The sequence below is a fragment of the Fukomys damarensis genome, unplaced genomic scaffold (assembly GCF_012274545.1).
Source record: "Fukomys damarensis isolate Sample0158 unplaced genomic scaffold, DMR_v1.0_HiC HiC_scaffold_15, whole genome shotgun sequence".
Lineage (NCBI taxonomy): Eukaryota > Metazoa > Chordata > Mammalia > Rodentia > Bathyergidae > Fukomys > Fukomys damarensis.
This window is the reverse complement of record NW_022900927.1, coordinates 61,129,766-61,150,004: the sequence shown is the minus strand read 5'-3', so window position 1 is coordinate 61,150,004 and position 20,239 is coordinate 61,129,766. Positions and strand designations below refer to the sequence as shown.

The following is a 20,239-nucleotide window of genomic DNA, read 5'->3' as shown; positions in this document are numbered from 1 at the left end:
ACTATGTTATGCATCAATAGCAGCAACAGCTTTTCCAGGTTCCGCAGTCAACTGAACAAAGTTGTAGACATTCAGCACATTCCATTAAAAAGACAAAAACAAAAAAACAAAGAAAAGAATAATATCCAGAAAATAGCAAAGTTCTGTTGCTGTTGTGGTACCTGGGACCATTTTTAAAAATTAACATCTTAATCATCATCTGGAAAGAGAACGTTCTGGAGTAATATCATTAAAAATAGCTCTGATAAAGCACGGTCACTACTACATATCATACAGCAGGTACAAGATATTTTGCATTCACATAGGTATGATACAGTACTGTCCTACTAGAATCAGTTTTGGTTTGAAATTTGCTTTGTCTGCAAATAAGATTGCTACCCCTGCTTTTTTCTGGGCTCCTGTCACATGGAGAATTGTTTTCCATCCTTTCACTTTCAGTCTTTGGGCTTCTTTTTGCACTAAGTGTGTTTCTTGTATACAACATATTGTTGTATTTTGCTTCTTATTCCATTTTGCCAGTCTATTTCTCTTGATTGGTGAGTTGAGGCCATTGACATTGCTGGTTATAACTGATATGTACTGACTTATTATTGACATGTTATTGGCCTTTTGTTGACTCTTTTTACTTTTTCACCTTCTCCTTATTAGTTTCTTGCCTTGCCTATTTGATTTGATTTGTTGCCTTCACTGTCTTTTTCTAGGATCTTGTTTAAAATTGCTTGTAGTGCTGGTTTGGTATTCATGTAGTTTTGTCGTGGAAGTGTCTTATTTCCCCATCCATTTTGAAAGAGAGTTTTGCAGGATACATCAGTCCAGGTTGGAGGTTGTTCTCTTTTAGTTCTTGAAATATCTCACTCCAGGCTCTCCTTGCCCTAAGGATTTGTGGTTGAAAAGTCTGCTGTGATTCTGATGGGCTTTCCTTTGCATCTGATTTGTTTCTTTTCTCTTACTGCTTGTAGTATTTTGTTCTTCTTTTGGGTTTCTGGGATCTTGATTATTATATGTCCAGGTGTAGATTTTTTTTTTTATTGTGGCTAGTTGGGGTCCTATATCCCTCACTTATCTGAATGTCAACATCTTCCCCTCTGTTTGGAAAGTTTTCTGTCATTAATTCTGTGAACAACTTTTTTAAGTCATTTGTATTTTCTCCTGCTACTTCATGGATTCCTCTCAGTCTTGTTACTCTTCTTTGCATCATCTAGGAGTTGTTGGATCGATTTCTCATGATCCCCATACTGTTTTGAAAAGACCTCTCTTTTCACAGTCACTGACTGCAATCTTTTCTTCTATATCTGAGAGTCTATCTTCGCATTCTTTTATTCTCTTGCATACACTTTCAATGGAGTGTTTAATCTCCTGGATATCTGTTTGAATCTGTTTTATGGATTTCATTTCTTTCCTATGTTGGGCATTTATTTTTTCCATTTCTTTCTTATGCTGGGCCTTCATGGCTTCTATCATGGTCCTGAGCTCATCTATTTTTTTGTCAGTTTCTGCTCTAGAGTCTCGAATCACAACTTATATTTTGCTCACTATCTCTATGGTTATCTGGGAAATTATTTCTGTGTTGAATTTTTCTAGAGCCTGATGGATCTGTTTTGTTACTTCCTGTGCTTTGAGTTCAGGGTGTCCTGGTGGTTCACTATCAGCCTTTTCATCCTCATTTGCCCTACTGTTTGCCATTGGTGAACTGGAAGTCTGTCCTTGTGTCTTGCTTAAGTGTTTTCTCATTTTTATTTTTGTTGTCGGGCTGTCCTTGGTTTAATCTCTGGGTTATCACCTAAATCTTCCTGATATAGTTGTACCCCAGCTTCTGTGTCTCTAAGGATCCACAGAAATTCTCATCTTCATAACATCAGAGAAAACAGCTCATCAAATCAACGTCAATGCTTTACCCCAACTGATACAATCAGCGACACATTAAGATCAGGCACAACGTGGACACTGACCACCTCTGGTAGTCACTAGTCTATCACCCTTAAATCATTTGAATTAAATTGAAATCAAGAAGCAGTCCAGAACATGTCTGCAGTGAACAAACTTTTCAATATAGTATATTTACCATTTAATGGCTCAGACAGAGCAACGACGCAAGACCCCTGATCTCAGTTAGCTGATGGCTGAACCCCATGACGCTGACTGACCTCGGGCTGCAAGGCCCGGATTGAGTTCCCCAACCTTCTGAATGGTTGAACTCCACACCGTTCTACTACAGGTTTCCCACGCCCTTTCTTTAAAGATGTTCAAAGTTGGGAACTCAGAAAAATACCCTTGATGACCACCTCTGCCTCTGCAGAGTGGGTCCAAAGACTTGCACAGTCAGGAGGTCTGAGAGTGTGTGGGGGGGGGGGGTAAGGGGAGTTATGGGCGTTCATGGGCGCCCGTGTGGCTACCTTCCTGGCACTGGAGCGATGGGCGGCTGGGGTGGGAGAAGGCGTGGCTCCCCGTCCCTCAGTGCATTGGGGCCCGGCCCAGAAAACACCTCTTTCCTTGTCGGGCTGGCTCTGCCGAGTGCGGTATTCTTCCTCTCGGTCCTGTCACTTCTCTCTGACCCGGAGGGACAGTGGCCCGCTCTCCTGGGAATTCCAGCTCCTGGGTCTGGACCGTTCTGCCTTTGTGTCACCCACCCAGGTGTGCTGTTCGGAGTCCTGTGCCTCGGAATGGCTGCCCTGGCCTCGCTCATGGGAGCTCTGCTGCAGGTAAGAGCTGAGCCTGGAACGCCACGTGACTCCAGGGCTCTGAATGTCCCTGTGCCATTCCAGACTTCTCCAGAGTATCTCCACACAGGCCAGTCAGAGGACAGGCGACTGCACAGTTATTTATTTATTTATTGCCACCGGGGATTGAACTCGGGTCCTTGCGCTTGCAAGGCTGGCCACCGAACCGCTGAGCTAAATCCTTGGCCCCAAAAATAACATTTTCAACCTGAAGCATTTGTTTTTGTTTTTTTGGTACCAGGGATCAAACTCATATCCTTGTGCTTGCGAGGCAGGTGGTGGAACCACTGAGCTAAATCCCCGGCACCAAAAATGTAAAAGAAAATTTTTTTTTTTTTTGGTAGTGGGGATTGAACGCGGGTCCTTACACTTGCAAGGCCGGCCACTGAACCGTTGAGCTAAATCCCCAGCCCTGCGACTGCATATTTAAACGTCTTTTAACAATTTAACTCTTTATTCGGAGATACAGATTTACGTGCGTACAATCTCAGGAAGCGATACAGAGGTCGCACGTGTCCTTCACTCTCTGCTCTCCATGGTGGTGTCTTGCAAAAACATCTTGCAGTGGTAACCTTTGATAAGACCGTATTATAAGCAGAACACGAACACGGAAACAGTGAAACACGGAGCGGTTTCATCCCTGGACTGGTCCCTGCTGGTGCCCTTCACCTACTTCTCTCCCCACCCGCTCCCTCCTTGGCTTTTGGTGGCCACAGACCTGTCCTTTAGCCATATAATTTTGTCATGTCGAGTGTCCCATAGATGAAATCAGGTAGCACGCAGCCTTTGAGGTCTTCTTGGGTCTTGCTGTGAAAAGTGAATTTTGAGGGGACTTGGACTTTTTGTGTTTTCTGACCTTACACCTTCCATTTTGCTGGCTTTCTCTGTTTTTGGTGTGGTAAGGGTGGGCGATCACTGAGTTGTGACTGCTCTTCGGAGGAGGTAGGAGGGGAGCCCCTGAGGCACCGCTGTGGGTGTGGTGTGTAGCTGAAGAGACAGCTCGGTACATCAGCGGGCAGCGTTCACTGCTCCAGGTTCTGCAGCGCTGCCACTGTGTGTCACTTAGTAGAGCCATGCAGAATGGCCCTGGGGTTTCCCAGGCTTAGCCCAGGGGTTTAGGACACAAAGTCACTTTGTATAGTTGCAGCTCTCCTGCACCTCAGAACAAAGCTTGCCCTTAGGGAATAGCTTACTCTCTGTGAAAGAAAAGCCTGAGAACAGTCAGGCTGCATACAGATGTAAGAAGGCAGGAAGGGCCCCCCAGACTCTGAGCAGGGTCTCCAGGCAGAGAACCTCCCATCCTCAGGCTTGTGACCCCCACCGGCATCTGCCCCAGCCCAGCCTGGGCCTGCGCTCCGTCTCTTAGAGCACGACCCGAACAGACTGAGCTGGAATCTGCACCTGATGTTCAGGGTGAATCATGGTGTGTGTGTGTGTTAGTTAACAGAGGACAGGCGAAGTTGGTGAGAGTCGACATCCATTTCCTCAGGAGAATTGGGGGTGCGTGGGGAGCAGTCTGTCGTCCAGCAGTCCAGATGCCTTCTGCCACTGTCACCGTGGTCACCACTGTTACTGGAAACAGCTATTGTGCCTGGCAGCCTTTTGGGATGGACAAGACCCAAATTTGGCCTGCGACCAGGCTTTTGCACCTTTAGTACCACCTCCAGCAACACGGTGTCTCCAGACCTCACTGCTGGGCTTGGAGACTGCTTACTGCCCTGTTCCACCCCCACTGCCACTGCTCTGAAATCAAGCAGCTCCATGCCTGCCGCCACCGAGTCTGCTCAACAACTTTTACATCTCCCTGGGGTGGTGTTTCCAGGCCCTGGTGTCCCCTCTGCCTTTTCCATTTCCGATGGCCTGGTTTCCCATGTCCGGATGTGGCTTCCCAGACTTGATTCACGATGATGTGGCACTCAGTCCTACCCTCACTGCTGCCATCCAGCCACGGCCCACCTGTTGGCCTGCTGAGTGTCCTCATTGGCCCTTCCACACGTGTCCAGGCTTTACAGTAAGGTCCTGAGCACCATTTTTTAACGTTTGATAGTGGGGACTGAACTCAGCCTTTGCACCGAGCTACATCCTCAGCCCTCTTATTTTGTATTTTGAGACGAGTCTTGCTAAGATGGTAAGTTGCCCAGGCCTGAACTTGCAATCCTCCTGCCTCAGCAGAACATGGGGATTACCGTCCTCGATCAACGACCAAGTCCTCCCTGCGGTTAGGTCATTAAATGAACTGGTAGCTAAATGAGGAATTATACAGTGTGTCTGTTACAATATTAGGGACAGTGAAGTGGTCAAAGGAAACTCCAGCTTGACGACTCAATTTGCAGGACTCTTCCATGCAGTACTGTAATGTACAACAGAATGGAAAACTGTAGTGCTGTATGATGCTGAACAGTCAGCAAGAATTACAGTACAGTACAAACAAGGTGTACTGTACAAAAAGACAGCGACTCTATAAAGAAGAAGGACAGAGCTGTACAAAGGACAGGTTGTAGCTCCGAGCAGTTGTGAAGCGGGGATACCGGTGCTGTGCGCTGGGTGCTGTTTGCTGTGAGGTTCCAGCAGTCTCTGAACCCTAACCCTGCAGGGGTGGGAGGTGGAGTTCTGAGGTCAGTGACAGCCACGGGCCCATTCAGGTGTCCTGCAGAGTCACAGGCAGGATTTCCAGCCCTGGCCTGGGATTTCCAGGGGACAAGGCCGTCTCACGTTATCACGGCGCTTGCTGTGCCTGAGGCTCCTTCCTCATATATCGTCTCTGGCTGATGGCGCATGGTGAGGCCTTTTTGCGGAATCAGCATCGTTCCCCACCAGTTCTTCCTTGTTTCTTTGCTAATCCAGATCTTAGTCCTCTAACTCAGCGATGGCGAACCTTCGAGAGCTCTTGAATACAATGAACAGCCAGCTGCGGCACACGTGCGTGCGACAGGTTCACCTCCTGTGCCCTACCAGATCCTGTCCTGGTGTCTTTCTCCTTCTGTCTGCCACATGGGCTCCCAGTCCTGCTCGTCACCCTGACGTCCTGGGCCGTGTGCTCTTTGTCACATCTTGCGCGGAATCCGTCTCGCATCTGCTGGATTCTGTGAGCGCCGACTCCTGACCACATCCCCCCAGCAGTAGTCCTCTCATCAGCACCCCAGTCCTTTCTCCTCGTCACAGCGTTTGTCTAAATCCAGGTTTGCAGGGAGTCACAGCCCGGAGGTTTCTGGTCTCATCAGGGGTGCAGGCCACGCCTTCCAGCGTCTGCTGGTCCAGGTGCTTTCTCTTGGGCGCCTTGCTTCTGTCCTTACTGTTCTTTCAGTCTTGCCTGTGCTTTATTTCTTATAGACAAACGAAAGCGTTCATGTTTATGGGTGTCCTGTGATGTTTCAGTACATGTATACATTGTATCAATTTTCTTATCTCCCCGAATATTTACCATTGCCGTGAAAACATTCAATCCTTTCTTCTAGCTTTTAAAAATGACACAGTCTATTGTGTGTAGTCATTCTGCGCTACAGGACATCAACTCACTCGTCCTATAAAATCATAACTTAGCTTTCGCGTCGGCCTCCATCCCTCCCCTCGCCTCCCCTCGGAAGCCTACACCCAATTACTGCCGGTGGCGGTGGCGTAGTCTCCAGGAAGCTTCACTTTGCATCTCCTCCTGCTGCGCGTTGCAAATCACTTTGACTTTTGGCGGTTTTACGTCTCTATCACAAAGCAAGTTTCAAATCTCTTTCTATACCATTTTTCCGGCTTTCTTCGGAGTCCTTATTTTTTCCCTGGGTGCGCCACTGCCGGTCCCCCCGCAGTGCTCGCCCAACCCTGGGGGCCGAGCATCTGGAGACATCGGCCAGCGGTGTGGCCGTGCATCGGAACAGGGCTGCAGGCCTGCCCGCTCTCAGGGTCCTCTGGCCCACGCTTTGGTGCCTCTTTTGAGGGAATCCAAGGAGCAGGTGGACCCTTGGGGTCAAGAAGCAGGAGTCCTCGGGTTCTAACGACCCCTTTGCCAGCGACCAGGCTGCACAGGAAGGAGGGAACTTCTTTCCCCTTCACCGCTGTGGGACCGTCTTGAAACAACAGCTCGGGCCGGAGATTACGCGCTGTGACCCTGCGATCCTGTTCCTTTTCTCTCTCCCAGGCGGCCCTCAGCATCATCGGCATGATCGGAGGACCCCTTTTGGGCCTGTTCTCTTTGGGCATCCTGGTTCCCTTTGCCAACTCAGTTGTAAGTATGAAGAGTGGATGTGCGGCCCAGTTACTTTCCCAGCGATCGCGCCGCTGTGCGTCTTACTGTGCGCGCAGGGAAGATACGGTTGCTTCCAGAAGTGTGGTCAGTTACTCCCGCGTGACTGATTACCGCCGTGACTTAGACGGGGTGCCTAGGGGAGTACGTGAAGGTCAGTGGAAACGGCCAGGCCCCCGGAGAGCAACTGTACATATTCGTACTGTGACCGGAAGAGCAGCAGCCTGTGCCCTGCTTAAAAATGAATAGCTAGAGTTTAAAGGAGGGGACCGACATCCTCAGATCGGAGAGATTTAAGCACAGTCCGGCTGAGGATGCCCGCGAACAGTCATAGAGCACGAGATGTAGTGCGATCTCCACCACCTTGACCCGAAAGCTTGTGCTTGTGGTATTGTAAGGCTGTGGCCTCCAGAATGTGCTCGGGTGAGGTGATTGCACTTGGGAATCTGATCCAGGGAGAGGTAACAGCCCCATTTTTCTACACAGACCTATCTGTCGATCAAGTATTTACAGTTAGAATTTTGTTTGGAACGAATGAAATACGAGGTATTTCCCTGACAGCCAGAAGAAATCCAGTGGTTCTGTCCTGCCATCAGGTGAAGTTCAGGAAAGACTAATAAGACGTATATATTTCTTTCAGACGTTTGTGGAATAACTGCAGAACTCTAGCTTAGCATACAGATTTCCGTTCTCCTTACAGGCACGAGGAACTGGTAAGGCAGATTCTGACAAGGACTAGTACTATTATTGCGGAGAAGTCTGAATGGGGCATCAGGAGTAGATAGTGGGGGAAACTAGTCACAGTGAAATAGGCTAGTTGGGCACCAACTTGACGCTGTGCTTTGAAGTGCATAGTGGTTTGTTGCGTGTCTGGGAGACCGTCCGCTTGTGCTTTCTGACGTGTTGCCACCATGACTGGTGTTCACACTTTCTGAAGGTCTCCCGGTCCTCGTCCCCAGCACAGACCCCCTGCTCTGGCCAGTGCACTTCTCGCTCGCCCACCAGCACACGATTCTTCTTTCTCCCCCCTGGTTTCACCCCTGCCTCAAATACTCTTCCCTGCAGCCCCAGGCCCACTCAGGCTGCTATTACTAAATTCCACCACAGGGGGCGCAGCTTCCCAGCTCAAGGTTAGCTTTTGCCCCGGTCGTTTGGAACCAGGATTTAAATCATTCAAGAGCTGACAGAACACCCTGACAGGTCTCCCCTAGACCCCAGTCTGTCAAAGGATGAGAAATCCAGTGTTTTCAGAGGAGCCCCTGCCCAGGATCGCCCCTCTCCGACGGTGTCTCTGGAGATCTGGTCTGGCTCAGGGCTGGGCTGCAGTCATCTGTGACGCAGCTGTGTAGTTTTCCCCTAATTATCCTGCAGCTCAGTTACAGTCGTGCGTGTTGTTAGGTGTGAGGCTGACATGGACGTGCTTCCGTGTGCACACCCTCGCACACATGGCATGCCGTTCGTTCACAGATCAAGTGAACAGAGGGAGCAGCTGGCCTGTAGTCAACTAGCTCTGTGACTGTCAGTTGTTTTGGGTGTGAAGAGACAGGAGGTCAGAGCTCAGTGCTGGCCACAAAAACAGACTCAAACTGGAGGCATTCAGAATTTGCCAAGAAAGTGGGCATGATTTGGTGACGGGTTAGACAGGTATTTGAGGACGGGACTGGGGTGTCCTGAGCTGAGGAAGGGGCCTGTAGTCCACTTAGCAAGAGGCAGAGATCCTGCAAGGTGAAAGAGATGTGGGACGGGAGCTCGTGACTGTGGCGTGGATCAAGTTGACTTAACTTCCAACGGTTTCCATTCTAAAGCAAGTGGAATTATCTTTCTTTTAACATGCTTTTGTTTTCCAGGGAGCATTTGTTGGTCTGTTGGCTGGATTTTCCATATCCCTGTGGACTGGAGTTGGAGCTCAGCTGTACCCTCCACTTCCGGAGAGAACTATGCCGTTACACCTGGCTACGCATGGCTGCAACAGCACGGACAATGGCACCACTTTGGTGACTGCCACCGAAATGCCATTTTCTACCGGTGCTTTTGAAATCCACAATGCGGAAAGGTATCCAGTTTTATCATCTGTCTTAACGATTTATGTAACAAATAGAGAACACCAGTGGCTTGGTGTCTTGCCCATAACAGCATGATTTTTTTCCTAATTCTGAACCTGGCACCATCCAATGTGGGTCTTTGGCTATGACACATTCTTCAGCAATATCAAAAAGGGTATATTTTCTTAATTTCTATAGAAATTTCCTCCTTAGCTTTAGGTCTAAAGGAAACTTGAATATTAATGAAGCGTCTGTGATGGATAAACTACCAAATACCAACTGTCATTGCATGAAAAACTATCTGCCTTTGAGAAGTGTTTTCAACGCAAAGCTCAATTACAGAAAGAAATATAACTTAGCTAGTATTTGCAATAGATCCTCTACCGAGGAGCTTCTCCACCACACTGATCTGATCGTGTGGAGTAGTTGCTGGTCATTCTGTTTAAAGATTCCAGCTTTGGAGCACTATGAAGGAGGCACAGCTGTGACCTTCCTGCTGCAGTTTTCTCTTATGCAGCACAGTTTTGAGCCTCTGAATCCTGAGGTTGCCAGACTTAATGAAATAATGTCGGCTTGTTGGCAGAAGAGGGTTGCATTGTACTGAGAGTGTGGGAGCAGACTTTCCTTGGTGGATGCATCAGTGTGCAGGCTTACAGTACAAGATCTCATGCACATGTTCGAGGAATACAAAACTAAGAGCACCGTCCTGAGTGCCAGCTCCCACAGAAGACAGCCTTAGAGAGCTATTGCTTTTGGGTCGAGACATGATGCGTCCTTGTCCATTTTAATCACAGGCGTGATTAATGAAGCCACGCATGCCCCAGACTTGTAAATTCTTGCCAGCGGGACTTCTGGGGAAGTTCAGGGCTGTACGCTGTGTATGGATAGTGGCGAAGTTAGTTCCAGAGTCCAAGAAATATTTGAGAGACTAACATGCTATGAAGACAGAGGCAGAGAAATCTGGGGAGCAGTGTGGACCGGAGTTAAAACAGGAACAGGAGGGGATCAGGAAGGTCACCAGAGAGGGCCAAAAAGGGAGAAAAGATGAACTGAAAGTTAAGTGGGATAAGAGGACATTCAGACTGTCCTTCTGGCTACATAGCTTTGCTTAGCATTTGCCCCAGTTAGGTAAATACCTCCTCTAATATAAGAGCATAAGGCTAAACGGTTCTTTAGGTTCCTCAAATAGACGGATCAGCCAAGGTTTATTATGTTCCTGGTACTGTAGAAGTCACCTTTATGGGTTAGCTTATTTATAAAATAGTTCCGGTAATAGAGGATGGAGGTGTAGCTCAGGGGTAGAGTGCTTACCCAGCAAGTGTCAGGCCCTCGGTCCAATCTCCGGCAGCACAAACAAACAAACAAACAAACAATTCAGCTAATCAGTAAGAGTATTTGAACATGAACTATGTACCTAGCTATTTCTTTAATATCCACTTTACAGAGTCTCTTTTTCTTACCTGTTCCTATTTTCTAAGAAATGATAATATAATAATTCACACATGGTAAATATGATATTTGTTAAAAGAATTAAGAAAGACAGAGTTGGTGTATAGATTATCATGAAGATTTCAAAGATGTACAACTAATTGAAGAATGCAGTTATCTGGATGTAGGAGAAGGCTTTAAATGTCATTCTTGTCACAGAAAATAAACAAAAGGGAAGTTGGGCAAGAAAAGAAGTATTTAAGCAATACCTCGGGATAAGTGGTATCCACAGGCTATCATGCTAGCCAGGAGGTGGTGACCAGGAAATCTGTCTTGCTCTGTTAGCTGTTGCCATAACAGAATAATATACATCAGGTAATTTATTAAGAAAAAATTTGTTTCTCACCGTTCTAGCAGTTGGGAAGTCCAAGGGCGTCTCCAGCATCTGCCCAGCATCTGCTCAGCATCTCAGCGGAAAGGGTGTCTTCCTAATGTGGCCAGGAAGTGGAAGTGTCTTAGTGCTGCCCTCTTCCTCTTCTTATAAAGACACTGCCTTAGCTACTTTTCTCTTTGCTGAGACAAAATTCCTGACACCCACAGTTAAAGGAGGAAAGGTTCATTGTAGCTCACTTTTTCTGGAGGATTCAGTTCATAGGTGTCTGGCTCCAAGGTAGGGTGGCATGGCAGAGGGGCATCGCAGAGGGGAAATAGTTCATGGTGTGTAGAAGGCAGCAAAGCACTGAAGTAGCAAAGCAGCTGCAGCAGCATGCCTTTCCCTTTTATCCCTTCCAGTCTATCTACCCTTTGAATGGTGCCCCTCACACCCAGGGTAGGGTTCCCATTGTCCATGCCTAGAACTATGCCGAACCAATCAGTGGACTAATTTAGTAATCACATATCCTTAATCCTAGCATCACGTACCCTAGATCCAACCACCTCTGAGAAGTTCCACCAGTGACCACGTGAGGCTTTGGGGGACATGTAGGCATAAGCCGTAACAGGCACTACTTTCCTCCTGTTCATCCTGAACAGACCCTTCTGACATCATTTTACCCTGATTACTTTCCACAGTCTCTGCTCCCAAATGCTATCAACATATAAATCCAGGGATTGAGCTTCTAACTCATGAACTTCTGAGGACACATTGGAGCCATTGCATCTTCTTGTAGGAGTGTTACACAAGCTAGATTTAACTAGGAGGACAAGATTGGGACAAAGGTAGGGACCGAGGAAGGAAGGAAGAGTACACATTGCAGAAGGCAGAAACCAATGTACAGAAAGTCACCTCATTCTGTACAAGGATGTAGGTGACACAGGCAAAGACCTAAGATACCGGGTAGTTGTCCAGATTGTTTTTATTTTTTTAAACTTTCTAACATGAGTGTATAAGTATGTTAGTAGTTTTAACCTCATCTTCCTTATGATTAATAAAGTTTATATGTTTATTGACCATTTAGATGTCTGCTTTTGTGACTTGAATACTGAAGGCTTTGGCCTAAGTTTTCAGTGGACTCTGTCTTTTTATTATTTATTTGGGAATTATCGATGTATTCTTAATACAAGATATGGTTTGAAAATATTTCTCTCCCACTCCATGGATTGCATTTTTATTATTTTTTTACTTCTATATTTTGTAAAGAAGTCATGACTTCTCAGATAACCCTTAACGTATCAAAAGGAGGTTTAATCACAAAAAATTAGCTTCTTCAGAACAGTATCAAAGCTTTCATTTTAGAAGTAAAGGACTAACACAATTGTTTAGTTCAGCTTTTGAGTTTTCCCTCCGTAATATCACAGATGTAAATACATAGTATATTCTCAGTGCAAGATGTCCTGCGGTTTATATTTGGGCAACTCATTCAAATTTGCAAAACAACAACTATCAGGCAGATGAAACAAGTGTATCAGTTTGCAACTTTATTCTCTTAATAATATCTTTTGTTTGCCAGGATTTCTTAATTTTAATTAAGTGCAATTATGACTCTTATTCTGTATTGTTATTCCCTTCTGTGTCTTGTTGAAGAAATCTTCGCCTACCACGAGGTCCTAAAGATATTCCCGTAACTTTGCTTGTAAAGCCCTGTCATTATCCAGTAACCTTTGGGAATGAGCGGGGTGGTGAGGTCCAGGTTGACTTGCCCTCTGTAGCTCCCCTTCAGTAAGCCATGCACTCGTTACTGCGGGGACACGCCTGCCGTCCCGTTGTCACACAGGGCCACTACACTAGTGGGGAGCGGCGGACCGTGTCCCTGTGGGTCCGTTAGAGGCGCTGTCTTCTGCTCCATTTGGCCTGTGTTAGGCCCAGTGCTGTGTGGCCCTGTTTTCATTGGCTCCCATCACCGTGTTTCCCCGCCTCGTGGGCTCGGTCCCTCAAAGTCTCACTGCTTTGATCTCTCTGATGTTCTAAAAGACTCGCCTCTCTCCCCGTCCTCCAGATTGTATGTACTGTTCACAGCAGGATGGTTGGTCTCTACTGAGCTACTGTAGCAAAGCTGAAAGTGGAACCCTGGAGCAGTTGTTCTAGAAATAGAACAGACCTCTGACCTCTCTGCTTAAATTCAGGGGAGGTTGCCATTGCTGGAAGATTAGAATCTCAGCTCGTCCGGGGTCCTTCTCATCTTGTCCCGTTCTGTGTCCTGCTCACTGTATTTAGCTCAGCTGGTGTTTACCTCTCTCCGGGGAGATCTTTTTGTTACTCAGATTTCAGTTCAGATGTCATTTCTTGCCCAATGGTTTCTCTGAGCACTCTCGGTAGTGTGGCCCCTCCCTCTCTACCCAGCTAATGTGGCACCCTCTTGCTCTAGTTTCCTCACAGGACTTTTCACCAGTGGAAATCATGTTCATTAGTTTGCTTACTGGTTTACTGTATGTCTCTGTCCATTAGGATGTAAGCATCAGTGAATGGGAACTCTGTCTGCCTTAGGTGTGGCTGATTCCCATGACAAGAACGGTGCCTGGGACGTAATGCGGAGGGTAAAAGGCTAACGTGTGCTCATGGTTTCAGAGGATTCAGTCCATAGTCGCGGGGCCCTGTTGCTTTGGGTCTCTTGCGGCACAGCCCATCATGGTGGGAGTGTGTGGCCGAAGAGGTCGTGGCCAGAGAGCAGAGCGAGAGACAGAAGGAAGGGCCTGGGTCCCAGCGAGTCCTCTGCGGGCACTGCCCCTGCGTGACTAACTTTCTTCCACCTCACCCTGCCTCCTAAGGCCCCGCCCCTTCCCAACAGCACCAGGACGTGTGACTGAGCCCTCACGCGGGGCCTTCAGAAGACAGTGATCCAAACTACAGCAGTGTGCGGTCGCACCGAGGGTGGGACCTGAGTTCATTTGGATCAGAGTGAGAAAACACAAATTCTAGTCCAGAGTAAGCGCTCCAAAGATGGCAGCCGAGAGAGCTGGGTCCCTGTAGGCTGAAAACGAGATGACGGCGGAGTGGTTGTTGCAGTGGACGGGAATAGCGCAGCGCCTGGCTCTTCCTTGGCCACGTGTATTGTACGTTGCGATCAAGAGTCGTGATGAGCACGAGCGGCTCTCACTGGGGTGCTTTCTTATTTTTATGGTGCCAGGGGGTCCGCAGAAACTTGCACCACCGTCGCCTCGGACTCCTACTTCCTGTTTCCCCAACCTGGCGCCTTTTGTGACGCCATTCCCGGGACATTTTAGGTCCTCTCCCGAGTGTATGGTCGGGGAAGCCGTCCTTCCAGGAAGTGAAGATCGGAAGAGCGGATTGTGATATTGGAAACATTGGTAAATAGAGCGTTTCTGCCCAGCCTTGAGGAGCATTCATTCACCCATACAGACAGTTGCTGGTAGCACTGCACTAAATCTTACGACTCTGCTTTTGCTGTCTTTTAGGACTCCACTGATGAGTAACTGGTATTCTTTATCCTATCTGTACTTCAGCACTGTTGGGACTTTGACAACATTGTTTGTGGGGATACTTCTCAGTTTGTCTACAGGTCAGTATCTTCACAATATTCTTATAATTACCCCGGGTTTAACTGTGTCTGTTTTGTTTGTTTGGGGTTTTTTTGTTTTGTTTTCTTTTTGTTTTTTTGAAACAGGGTATTACTGTGTAGTTGAGACTGACCTGGAACTCACTGTGTAGCCCAGGCTGGTCTCGAACTCACAGCAATCCTCCTGCCTCAGCCTCCCGAGTGATGGGATTACAGGTGTGCGCCACCACGCCCGGCTTACTGTGTCTGTTTTATAGCTGTCTCTTACTGTTATCCTGTTAACACCCAATTTATTATTTCATCCACTTTACTCATGGGAATTTGAGAGCCTGGACTAGAGAACAGATCGTCTCCATTTGAACCTTGGCTCTGCCGTTCTGTAGATGTGTAGATCTGGGCAGCGACTCTGAGCATTCACTTTCTTCGGTGTAAGATGAGGACAGTAATAACTGAGCCACCTAGCTCACAGGGTGCTATACAAGTAAGGTGTTTGCAAAAGCTACCTGTAGCTACCACAAAAGTTTCACAGACCGGCCTTATTTGAGGAGCTTCCCATTGTACCATGTTGGCTATTTGTAAACAGTAGGTGAGTACACACACACACACACAAGGAATAATAACTATGACATTTATGTTTAAACATGATATAAAAGCTTTTTAAAAATGTTAATACACTTTAAAATAAGTATCTTTAGAAAAATCAAATTGAGCTGGGTATGGTGGCACACGTTTGTAATCCCAGCACTCGGGAGGCTGAGGCAGGAGGATCGCTGTGAGTTTGAGACCAGCCTGGGCTACATAGTGAGTTCCAGGTCAGTTTCAACTACCTGTCTCAAGACCCTATCTTGAGAAAAAAACAAAAATCAAACTGATAGTACACAGTGTTAACTGGTCTATGGGATTTCTATGGCACTTTTACCCTTGGACATTATTTTGTCTTCATTGTGAGAATTCTCTTACCCTCTATCCTGTGTGGGGTTCCCTGCTGTGTATATCCCTTAGTCCTTATTTTTGTTTATTCTCCTAATTGAATGAGTGCATCCTATAACATTTTCTTGAGAAAGGGGAGACAAGAAGAGAAGTTTTGAAAACTGTGTGTCTGAAAATTTTTTAATCTCTTACACTTGATCCATAATTTGAATAGGAATCTTAGGTTGAGAATCACTCACCTTAATTTTCTCCTGGCTTCCGTGCTGCTGCTGAATGCCAGTGGCATGCTGCCTGCCGGTCTGCCTTGCCTTGGCCCTCAGGAGGATCCTTTAAACCTGAAGACTTGTGTCCTTCAGTTCTGAGCATTTCCTTATGTTATTTCTTTTCTAATTTCTGCCACTTTCTGTTTTCTCTTTCTGGAAACTCTGTTGGTCAGATGTTTGAGTCTCGGACAGTTCCTCTAGTCTCTCTGCCTCTTCTGTCCTGTTTTCCATTTCTGTGTCTTTTAGGTCTAGTAGATGGATATCTTTTCACTTGCTTTTCCAAACCTTCTCAAAGGAGCCCATGATACAGTTTGAGCATAGTCTGTAGGACCACGGGCAAGTTCCAGTGCCGAAGTCCAGGTGAGAGAGCACAGTGCGTGGCTGGGAAAGTGGTGTGGGTTGGGGAAAGTGCTGGGCTCCCTCATCCCCTACTGCCCTCCCGCAGCCACATCCAGGGAAGCTGCCCCTGCCCTCCTTGTGTGCTGACCACTTGGAAGTGCTACCTTTTGTCCATGTGTTTCTTTATGCTACAAAGTGACCTGTGCAGTCCTGCTTTATAGAATCCTCTTATCAGTTATTGCTTTTGACACGTAGATGGCGCTGTTTTTCACTCTTACTGGTACATGGTGGCCCAGGCACACCCGTGTGTATGGACCACAGCTCACAACAGCTAACTTCCTCGTTCACCAGCAGGTGAATGGGTAAAGAAAGTGGTTTTACACACCACGGAGCACTATTCCAGGGAGAAGGACACACTTGAGTCATTTGTAGGAAAATGGATGCACCTTGAGGCCTTGATATTAAGTGAAATAAATCAGACACGAGTGTAAACATCACAGGGCTTCTCTTGTATAGAAACCCAAATTATAAATAAGGAGCATAATAAAAAATCGACACTAGGAAATAGGGAGGTAGAGCCTTGTCGCATGAGAAGGAGGTCAAGAGACGGAGGAAGAGGAAGGGAGGAGAGGGCAAGTGCATGGATGAAAAGGGAGTTGTGTACCAGCTGCACACGATGTGAACGTTGTACACTGCAGACCTGCGCCAATAAAAATTAACTCTGTCATTGGTGACTATAAACTTTATAGGTGTCTGTTGCCCTTCAGCTGTTTTAAAGTATTCTGGTTCATTTTTCAGAGACTTTTTTGCATAAATAAAAATTATTATTTTTAAAATTAAACATTTTAATAGTATCAAGATTTATTATAAATATTATTTATTACTGACATAATAGGTTTATTCTTTTATCTGTTTTGATGTATTCAAGACAGATTTACAACTTCTCTCACCAGTCACCCAGTTGTTTAGATCTGGAATATACCTAACCTGTCTCCTGTACTATTTGATCTTTGGCTTTTACTTAACTTCCTCAACTTCATTTTTTAAAGAAAGTGAGATGTCAGATTATTTCCTTTGCGTGTTTCTTCTTTCCTTCTTAATTGCTATGATTCTGATATGTGATGTTTTAGTCGCTTTCCCAGCCCTGGGACGAAATGCCGGACACCCACAATTTAAAGGAGGAGAGATTTAACTTGGCTCGTGGTTTGGGGGGTTCAGTCCATGTTTGTCTGGCTCCAAGGTAGAATCGGCCAGGTGGAGGGCAGGGAGGGAAAGCTGCCCACTGCCTGGCAGCCAGGAAGCAGGAAGGGATGTGGAGGACGATCCACCCTTTACAGGAAGAAGCCCCGTAACCCACTCGCCCCCCAAGCCCCAGCTCCTAAGGACACCTGAGCTGTGGACTCGTCAGTGGGTTGACCGGCTGATGAGCACGGAGCCCCAGCACCCAGTCGCCTTCCAGAAGCCCCGCCTGTGAGCAGAAGAGGCTCCCGGAGAACATTGTAGATCTAAACCACACCATCTGTGTATTGCTCTTTTATTTTGAAAAGCGATGCTCTGTGCAGATAAGCAGGCACAAAGTAGTGAAAAGCAGTCTCACTGCGTTCGTGTCACAGATGACTTTACTCCTACTCCAAGAGCACCTTGTTAAGACTCCAGAAGCGTGCAGTTCTGCTGGTCTTTGCTCCAGATGGGAGCAGATGTTTTCCTAAGGAGATCAGGAGCTGTTACTGTGGCACTGTTTCAGTCGCTGTGGGTTTTGCCCCCTCTAGCCGGGCCTTAGCGTACAGTGGGCACTGGGTCACGTCGAATGCATTGAAGGTAGGCGCTGTCTCCAGAACAGCGGAGATTCCCGCAGCTAAAAGTCTAAAGTATTTGTGTCAAAATGATGGTTCTCAAATTGTAGAGGGCAGCAGAATCATCTGGGAAGTTTTCCCGGGTGGAGGACTCGGTGGCCCCATTTACAGGGACCCGGGTTCAGTTAGTCTGGGTTGGAGCCTGGAAATCTGTCTCCTGAGCACAGTGCTTAGATGCCTTGGAGGGAGGTGACTGGAAGACTGTACAGAAGCATTCTCTTTGATCCACAAATAAAATGCCAAACCAAGGGGCTATGTTTTGTAAAGCAAGCCTTAGGGAAGAGGGTGTGGACCCAACACTGACTTGCACTGAATTAACTTAGTGGCCAGTTCACAATTCCCTGCATTTCTTCACTTTCGAATATTCAGAGTCGCCAAAGTGGGGAAAGGCGGCTTTAGCACCCGATGCAGGGGCAGATGGCTTAAAATGCTATGGGTGGGTCACAGAGGATACTTCCCAATCAGTTTTCCTACCAGCACGGGGGCGAAGGACTCTAGTTGAGCACCAGAGGCAGTGTGAGGGTTGACGGAGGAAGGGATTGGTGGCACTATGGAAGTTTGCCTGTTTTGTGGGTGTGTAGTGTGTGCCCTATGCGCTAGCTGCCCATGTGATAGGATGACAAATAGGTGCGGTACACATATCTCTGTAACAATGTAAATATTGTATGTTTTTCAGGAGGAAGAAAACAGAACTTAGACCCCAAATTCTTACTCACCAAAGAGGACTTTTTATCTAATTTTGATATTTTTAAGAAAGTAAGTTGGCTTTCATTTCCCTTACATGAGGAAACTGGGCTTTGTCACCTGGATGGGGCTCTAGTTAGTTCTCAGCCTGTCTCTTGGACAGGGTGGGCAGGGAAGGTGTGCGTCAGCTCCTTGGATCCTGCCCGGGTCTGTGGCTGTCATCCTGCCCCCTGCTGATCTCTAATCCATTACACAGTCCCCTCCCACCGTAGATTACAAAGCCATCATAAAGAAATTAGAACAGCAGTGTGCTGGGGATTTAGCTCAGTGGTTCCACCACCTGCCTCACAAGCTTAAGGACCCGAGTTCGATCCCTGGTACCAAAAACAAATAAAACAGCAGTCAGTGGCAGTTATTTAGCATTACAAAATTTTCTTTTTGCTAATCGCCCATTGACATTTCCTCTTAGGAGGACCACGTTTTAAGCTACAAATCTCACCCGGCGGAAGGCGGCGGAGCTGATAACCCTGCCTTCAGCCCCGAGGAATTGAGCTTCCCCGATCAAAGCGGCAAGGTCGGCGGGACTCGCCTGTGAAGTAGCGCGGATCTGAGAGGCTTTTAAAATCCTGCCCGGGTTTTCTAGAACAGTGGGGCCAGGATTGGATTTGTGTTCTGTCCACGTGGGTGTCTCGGGGGCTCCATTTTCGCTCACGTCAAGTCTCCAGGGATGTACATGGTCCCCGTGAAGAGCCTGAGCCTCAGTCTTTCGCTGTCTCCCTCATTCCAGTGAGGCTGCAGTTCCGACTCCGTGCATGGCGAAGGCCTGACGCACACGGATACACCGGGTACTTGGCAGGCAAAGGCACCGGGGATAGAACTCTGGCCCTTGCGCTTGCGAGGCAGGCGGTGGCACCACTGAGCTAAATCCCCGGGCCTTCAGAGGCATAGTCCTAGACTTGGACATTACCCTTCCCATGCCTTTGGTCCTAGTGTAAAACTTGCGGGTTGCCAAAATCATAATCAATATTGCAAAGAGCTTTCTCCCTCTGACCACATGCTGTTCTCTTGGGGAGCAGCGAAATGCCAGGCCTGTGGGTGGGGCTTAGCTTCTTGCCCTGGGTCGGCTCAGAGCCTGTAATAATAACCTTGGGACTGATTCTGGCGCAGGGGGGTGGAGATGAGGAAACCGACGCCGAGGATCAGACTCTGGCACCTTGTGCCTTTGGCTTGCTTTCTGAGGCGCGCCTGGCCTTTGCTTACTTATATCACCTACGACTGTAGTTCCTGTCTGTAATCCTGGCTTCGTTTTGGAGCCACAGCTTGCCTTCCTAGTTTCCTGTTTACTCTGTTGCCCTGGGCTCGGATATGCCTTGAGACAGCCAGTGCACACCGCGCTACACAGACCCCGGCTCACCCAGTCCCAGCCTGGGAATGAAAAAATCATGAGCCCGGTACTGATGGGTGTAGACTGATGTGGGTTCTTACAGATTTGGTGACCCAAGAACACTGTATTTTTAAAAATGGTCAGGTTGGGGGTGGAGCTCCGTGGTGCAGCACTTGCCTAACGTGTGCAAGGCCCTGGATTCCGATCCTCAGCACTGAAACTAAAAAAATTAAGTTGCACAGAGTTAGCTGGTTTTACTCAATGTTATCAAATTAAACACTGGAATGTCAACTAAAACTAATTTGTGCTCACTTAAATTGATTGATGGTTCCTCTGTTTAGCCATCTTGAAATTTTAGTGTATTCATCTAGATAAGAGGCTAAATTGAATACTAGGTAGTACTATATTTTTAATA

At 47.3% G+C, this 20,239-nt stretch overlaps 1 protein-coding gene across 1 annotated transcript in view; it reads left to right on the top strand.

Moving 5' to 3' along the window:
* Window positions 1-20,239, top strand: part of Slc5a8 (solute carrier family 5 member 8) — a 48,027-nt gene extending 27,788 nt beyond the window's left edge. Inside the window, exons 11-16 of the mRNA XM_033763500.1 lie at window positions 2,632-2,699; window positions 6,844-6,930; window positions 8,796-9,001; window positions 14,271-14,374; window positions 18,433-18,512; window positions 18,910-20,239. Coding sequence (XP_033619391.1) covers window positions 2,632-2,699; window positions 6,844-6,930; window positions 8,796-9,001; window positions 14,271-14,374; window positions 18,433-18,512; window positions 18,910-19,035 — 671 coding nt within the window. The 3' untranslated portion in view covers window positions 19,036-20,239. The remainder of the gene's footprint in view (window positions 1-2,631; window positions 2,700-6,843; window positions 6,931-8,795; window positions 9,002-14,270; window positions 14,375-18,432; window positions 18,513-18,909) is intronic.